The 7863-nt window shown below is 39.9% G+C and overlaps 1 protein-coding gene across 7 annotated transcripts in view; it reads right to left on the bottom strand.

The window, feature by feature from the left end:
- Positions 1-4947: 4947 nt before the first annotated feature.
- The window catches only part of LOC110537238 (acetyl-CoA carboxylase), a 49997-nt gene continuing 47081 nt past the window's right edge, over positions 4948-7863 (bottom strand). For all 7 annotated transcript variants that reach the window (XM_036937248.2, XM_036937250.2, XM_021623125.3 and 4 more), the window contains one exon: positions 4948-7813. In XM_036937248.2, coding sequence (XP_036793143.2) covers positions 7684-7813 — 130 coding nt within the window. In that variant the 3' untranslated portion in view covers positions 4948-7683. The remainder of the gene's footprint in view (positions 7814-7863) is intronic.

Genomic DNA, 7863 nt, shown 5'->3' with positions numbered 1-7863 from the left:
AGGCCCATGATCACTCTGGATGAACTGCAGAGATCTACAGCTGAGGTGGGAGACTCTGTCCATAGGACAACAATCAGTCGTATATTGCACAAATCTGGCCTTTATGGAAGAGTGGCAAGAAGAAAGCCATTTCTTAAAGATATCCATAAAAAGTGTCGTTTAAAGTTTGCCACAAGCCACCTGGGAGACACACCAAACATGTTTAAGAAGGTGCTCTGGTCAGATGAAACCAAAATTGAACTTTTTGGCAACAATGCAAAACGTTATGTTTGGCGTAAAAGCAACACAGCTGAACACACCATCCCCACTGTCAAACATGGTGGTGGCAGCATCATGGTTTGGGCCTGTTTTTCTTCAGCAGGGACAGGGAAGATGGTTAAAATTGATGGGAAGATGGATGGAGCCAAATACAGGACCATTCTGGAAGAAAACCTGATGGAGTCTGCAAAAGACCTGACACTGGGACGGAGATTTGTCTTCCAACAAGACAATGATCCAAAACATAAAGCAAAATCTACAATGGAATGGTTCAAAAATAAACATATCCAGGTGTTAGAATGGCCAAGTCAAAGTCCAGACCTGAATCCAATCGAGAATCTGTGGAAAGAACTGAAAACTGCTGTTCACAAATGCTCTCCATCCAACCTCACTGAGCTTGAGCTGTTTTGCAAGGAGGAATGGGAAAAAAATTCAGTCTCTCGATGTGCAAAACTAATAGACATACCCCAAGCGACTTACAGCTGTAATCGCAGCAAAAGGTGGCGCTACAAAGTATTAACTTAAGGGGGCTGAATAATTTTGCACGCCCAATTTTTCAGTTTTTGATTTGTTAAAAAAGTTTGAAATATCCAATAAATGTCGTTCCACTTCATGATTGTGTCCAACTTGTTGTTGATTCTTCACAAAAAAATACAGTTTTATATCTTTATGTTTGAAGCCTGAAATGTGGCAAAAGGTCTCAAAGTTCAAGGGGGCCGAATACTTTCGCAAGGCACTGTATAAACTTGCCTTGGTCACAGCTGAAAACATCATGAAAAATAAGATATTTCCACCCCAACTTTTTTGTGAAATGATGATAACAACCATATGATTTCTATATCTAAATCAAATCAATGTAAATTTTACATAATATACTAATATACCTAAAAAAAAATATGGGTTGTGATGGGAATGTTTTGGTACCCTTCCCCAGATCTGTGTCTCGACACAATCCTGTCTCGGAGCTCTATGTACAATTCCTTCGACCTCATGGCTTGGTTTTTGCTCTGACATGCAATGTCAACTGTGGGACCTTATATATACAGGTGTGTGTCTTTCCAAATCATGTCTAATCAATGGATTTTACCACAGGTGGACCCAGATCAAGTTGTAGGATGAACAATGGAAAAAAAATGCACCTGACCTCAATTTCAAGACTCATACTAAAGGGTCTGAATACTTACAGTACCAGTCAAAAGTTTGGACACACCTACTTATTCAAGGGTTTTTCTTTATTTGTACTATTTTCTATATTGTAGAATAATAGTGAAGACATCAAAACCATGAAATAACACATTGAATCATGTAGTAACCAAAAAAGTATTAAACAAATCAAAATATTTTGAGATTCTTCAAAGTAGCCACATTTTGCCTTGATGCTCTTGGCATTCTCTCAACCAGCTTGACCTGGAATGCTGTTCCAACAGTCTTGAAGGACTTCCAACATGCTGAGCACTTGTTGGCTGCTTTTCCTTCACTCTGCTGTCTAACTCATACCAAACCATCTCAATTGGGCTGAGGTCGGGTGATTGTGGAGGTCAGGTCATCTGATGCAGCACTCCATCACTCTCCTTCTTGGTCAAATAGCCCTTACACAGCCTGGAGGTGTGTTGGGTCATTATCCTGTTGAAAAACAAATGGTAAACAAATGATAGCGCAAACTAGATGAGATGCCGTATCGCTGCAGAATGCTGTGGTAGCCATACTGGTTAAGTGTGCCTTGAATTCTAAATGAATCACAGACAGTTTCACCAGCAAAGCACCATCACATCACCTCCATGCTTCATGGTGGGAACCACATATGCGGAGATCATCCATTCACCTACTCTGCATCTCACAAAGACACGGCAGTTGGAACCAAAAATCTCCTATTTGGACTAAGACCAAAGGACAGATTTCCACTGGTCTAAAGTCCATTGCTCGTGTTTCTTGGCCCAAGCATGTCTCTTCTTATTAGTGTCCTTTAATAGTGGTTTCTTTGCAGAAATTTGACCATGAAGGCCTGATTCACACAGTCTTCTCTGAACAGTTGATGTTAAGATGTGTTTGTTACTTGAACTGTGTGAAGCATTTATTTGGGCTGCAATTTCTGAGGCTGGTAACTGTAATGAACTCTCCAGCAGAGGTATCTCTGGGTCTTCCTTTCCTGTGGCGGTCCTCATGAGAGCCAGTTTCATCCATCATAGCGCTTGATGGTTTTTGCGACAGCATTTGAAGAAACTTTCAAAGTTCTTATAATGTTCCAGATTGACTGACCTTCCTGTCTCAAAGTAATGATGGACTGTCGTTTCTCTTTGCTTATTTGAGCTGTTCTTGCCATATTATGGACTTTGTCTTTTACCAAATAGGGCTATCTTCTGTGTAGCACCCCTACCTTGTCACAAAACAGCTGATTTGCTCAAATGCATTAACTTCTTGGTGACTGGGGGGCAGTATTGAGTAGCTTGGATGAATAAGGTGCCCAGAGTAAACTGCCTGCTACTAAGTCCCAGATGATATATTTGGATAGAAAACACTCTGAAGTTTCTAAAACTGTTTGAATGATGTCTGTGAGTATAACAGAACTCCTATGGCAGGCAAAAACCTGAGAAAAAATCCACCCAGGAAGTGGGAAATCTGAGGTTGGTCGTTTTTCAACTCAGCCCCTATTGAAGATACAGTGAGATATTGGTCATGTAGCACTTCCTACGGCTTCCACTAGATGTCAACAGTCTTTAGAACGTTGTTTCAGGTTTCTACTGTGAAGGGGGGCTGATTGAGAGGGGAATGAGTCAGGTGTCTGTCAGAGTGCCACGGGCTCGTGACGCGCGGTCATGTGAGCGACCTCGCGTTCCATTGCTTTTGTACAGACAAAGGAATTCTCCGGTTGGAACATTATCGAAGATTTATGATAAAAACATCCTAAAGATTGATTCTATAAATCGTTTGACATGTTTCTACGGACTGTAGCGGAACTTTTTGGACATTTCGTCCGACCTTTCCGCTGGACTTGCCCGCGCCTCTTGAATTTAGATTTGTTTACTAAACGTGCTAACAAAAGGAGGTGTTTGGACATAAATGATGAACTTTATCGAACAAATCAAACATTTATGGTGGAACTGGGATTCCTGGGAGTGCATTCTGATGAAGATCATCAAAGGTAAGTGATTATTTATAATGCTATTTCTGACTAATGTTGACTGCACAATATGGCGGATATCTTTTTGGCTTGTTTGGGCTCTGAGCGCCGTACTCAGACTATTGCATGGTATGCTTTTTCTGTAAAAAAAAATAAAATTCTTACACAGTGGTTGCATTAAGGAGAAGTTTATCTAAAGTTCCATGTATAATAGTTGCATCTCTTATCAATGTTTATTATGAGTATTTCTGTGAATTGATGTGGCTCTCTGCAAATTCACCGCATGTTTTGGAACTACTGAACAAAACACGCCAATGTAAAATTTGATTTTTGGATATAAATATGCACTTTATCGAACAAAACATACATGTATTGTGTAACATTAAGTCCTATGAGTGTCATCTGATGAAGATCATCAAAGGTTAGTGATTAATTTGATCTATTCTATTTCTGCTTTTTGTGACTCCTCTCTTTGGCTGGAAAAATGGCTGTTTTTCTGTGACTTGATGGTGACCTAACATAATCGGTTGTGGTGCTTTTGCTGTAAAGCCTTTTTGAAATCAGACACTGTGGCTGGATTAATGAGAATTTTATCTTTAAAATTCTGTAAAATACTTGTATGCTTGAGGAATTTTAAATATGAGATTTTTGTTGTTTTGAATTTGGCGCCCTGCACTTTCACTGGCTGTTGGCGGGGTGGGACGCTACCGTCCCACATTTCCCAGAGATTAAGAAGGAAAGAAATTCCACAAATTAACTTAAGGCACACCTGTTAATTGAAATTCATTCCAGGTGACTACCTCATGAAGCTGGTTGAGAGAATGCCAAGCGTGTGCAAAGCTGTCATTAAGGCAAAGGGTGCCTACTTTGAAGAATCTCAAATATAAAATACATTTTGATTTAACAGTTTTTTGGTTACTACTTGATTCCATGTGTGTTATTTCAAAGTTCATGTCTTCACTATTATTCTACAATGTATAAAATAGTAAAAATAAATACAAATCTTTGAATGAGTAGGTGTGTCCAAACTTTTTACTGGTACAGTATGTGAATATGTAGTTCAAATGTTTTTTTATACACAAAACAATTCTAAAAACCTGTTTTTGCTTTGTCATGATGGGGTATTGTGTGTAGATTGATGAGGAAAAATGTATTACAGCCTTTTTCTAAATGGGTGTAACGTAACAAAAATGTGGAAAAAGTCAAGGGTCTGAATACTTCCTGAATGCACGGCATTTGTACCAGAATCGAACCCACGCCAACATGGTAGGCCTATATGTGCGTGCTGAAGCCAGTGGCCCTTGCAGCTTGACCACCCCAGGCCACAATTGGACTAAAGTTTGACCTTAGTATACACTTGTGTCATCAGCCTAGTGGAGATCAATATCTATCTTTTATTAACAGTGGTGGAAAAAGTACCCAATTGTTATAGTTGAGTAAAAGTAAAGATACCATAAATGAAAATGACTCAAGGAAAAGTGAGTCGCCCAGTAAAATATTACTTGAATAAAAGTCTGGTTTATACTTAAAGTATCAAAAGTAAAAATATAAATAATTTAAAATGACTTATATTAAGCAAACCAAACAGCAGTTTATTTTGTATTTACGGATAGCCAGGGGCACTCTACAACACTCAGACATAAAATACAAACAAAGCATGTGTGTTTAGTGAGTCTGCCAGAGATCAGAGGCAGTAGGGATGACCAGGGATGTTCTCTTGAAGTATGTGAACTGGACCATTTTCCTGTCCTGCTAAGCATCCAAAATGTAACGAGTACTTTTGGGTGTCAGGGAACATGTATGGAGTAGAAAGTACATTAGTTGCCAAAAATATAAATAGTAAAGTACAGATACCCCAAAACACTACTTAAGTAGTACTTTAAAGTATTCTTACACCACTGGTTATTAAACTATATAAAATGACAGTTGTTGTGTATGCTCCATTTCAGATACTTTGTACATTTGAATGTTGTAGTAATAGGACCTAGGCCTAGAGGTTGAATGAGCAAACAAACATTTTTTTAATAGCAAACACCGATCCCAATGACTCCACGGAGAGAAAGAACTGCGGATCAATAATTAACAAAATTACAGTGAACATTTTAAAACACACTTGTAATACTGACTGTACAACTCCAGTGTACAGTACCTAGTTATCTTTAACATGATTGCCATTTAATAAATTAGTCACCTATAGGTTTCACATTTTCAACAAAAACAAATACAGAAAAACACATTTTGAACATTTTTTTTGGCTGGAATAAGCTTCAATAATTGCCAAAAATATACCCCACGGTAGAAAACTATTCATTCTTAACCATTATGGCAACAATTACCATTGATAGTGTTTGCTTCTGTGTCAGACTTTGTATACTACAGAGCAAGCTGTGCTGCACTAAAGCCTGATGTAAGTAATAGAACAGTAAGGTGTATTCAAAGCAATGTGTGTAAGGCGACAGCCGCTCGTCTATCTGCTTCAGCGTGTGGCTGCCTGCCCTTGTCTCACCCCAGGGCCAGTGTGGTTGGTCTGAATTGGCCTCTCCTCCTGCTGGACTCTTCTCTCCAGGCCCAGGGCAGATCGGCCCACTTTCCCCAATCACAATGCCCCGGTAGCGCCATGCAACACTCACTACCCTGGGTTTTATCAGTAAATAAGTGCTCCCTCCAAAAGTTCCAATCTGCTGGCATTTTATTTTCAAGATAACCATCAAAACACCCCAAAACCCAATGCATGTTTTCCTGTCCTATAGGACAGAGGCTCTTTATGATTGCAAATGGATGAAGAGCTGCTTCCACTTTGGGTCAATTGTGTAGTCCCCAAGCTTGGCCTCATTTTCAAATTGCACTTACATATACACATATATTCGATACACTGAGTGTACAAAACATGAACACCTGCTCTATCCATGACAGACTGACCACGTGAAAGCTACAGTATGATGAGTTATTGATGTCACTTGTTAAATCCACTTCAATCAGTGTAGATAAAGGGGAGGAGACAGGTTATAGGAGGATTTTTAAGCCTTGAGACAATTGAGACATGGACTGTGTATGAGTGCCATTCAGAAGGTGAATGGGCAAGACAAAATATTTAAGTGCCTTTGAACGGGCTATCGTAGGTGTCAAGTGCACCGGTTTGAGTGTGTCAAGAACTGCAATGCTGCTGGGTTTTTCATGCTCAACAGTTTCCCGTGTGTATCAAGAATGGTCCACCACCCAAAGGACATCCAGCCAACTTGACAACTGTTGCAAACATTGGAATCAACATGGCCCAGCATCCCTGTGGAATGCTTTTAACACCTTGTAGAGTCCATGCCCCAACAAATTGAGGCTATTCTCAGGGCAAAAGGGGTTGCAACTCAATATTAGGAAGGAGTTTATCAACACAAACACATTCTGTAAGACTTGTGTATATTCATTACCCTGGACATCAGTCCCCCCTCCCTCCAGAATCATTGCCAACAGTTTCATCAGTAACAGCACAAACTCATTGGCTCCTCCAACCCCAGTTTCCAACACAGTTCCTCCACAGGGGCAGTGCCAGGGTGCAGTGCACTGGAGACAGTGGGGCCAGGAAGAGAGGCCCTCTAGGTTTATAACTGGTGCAAACATGAGTCCTTTGTCCAGATCATATTCACATTCTGATTACGCCCACATTGCCTCTGATTAATACCCTTTTATTTTTTTAAAACCACTGACTCTTGCATACTCACACACTGGTGATACGCTTATCTTTCCTGATTGCTTCAACTACCTCATATCCCTGCACATCGACTCAGTACTACTTGTATTTAGCCTCAATATTTTTAATTGATTGCGTTATTAATACCTTATTTTATTTACCTAATTTCTTACTTTTTAATTCTGCATTGCTGGGAAAAGGCTCGTAAGTAAGCGTTTCACAGTAAAGTCTACACCTGTTGTATTCAGAGCATGTGACATATAATTTGATCTACACATGGTAGTAAAATGTCTCTTATCCACCAACCATTGTGACCAGATTTCCTAGTGCCTCCCTGTATACAAATCATGTGACAGATATTCTTTCAAAATATATATATTTTTTGTAAGACAATTATTGATGCCATTAGTCAATGGAGCTACCCGTCAATGGTTTTAGAGACCGGTATAATGATTTAAATGGATTGACCATCCTGATCTGTTTACAATGGGTCCCTGACTAACTCCGGAGGTGGTCAGGAAGATATGATCACAAAAATCTATACCTTTCTAAAAATGTGAACAAGATCAGAATGTGGACAAGATCAAGACAAAGGACGCATGTTAGAACCAGGTATAAATGAGGCTTAGGTGGCAGCCGGTGCAGCATCCATGGTAGACAGGATGCGCACCACCTCAGCACGCTGTGTTGGGGAGATGTGTTGGGTCATATGCACGATGGAATCCATGGCAACCTCAGGATTGGCTTGGACCAGGCTAAGAAAAGAGATGAGAGATTGTGTAAAATTAAGGCAATGCACAGCAAA

The sequence above is a fragment of the Oncorhynchus mykiss genome, chromosome 12 (assembly GCF_057628025.1).
Source record: "Oncorhynchus mykiss isolate SJ-2025 chromosome 12, ASM5762802v1, whole genome shotgun sequence".
NCBI classification, from domain to species: Eukaryota; Metazoa; Chordata; class Actinopteri; order Salmoniformes; family Salmonidae; genus Oncorhynchus; species Oncorhynchus mykiss.
Note: the sequence above shows the minus strand (reverse complement) of the source record. Positions and strands in the feature narration are given on the sequence as shown.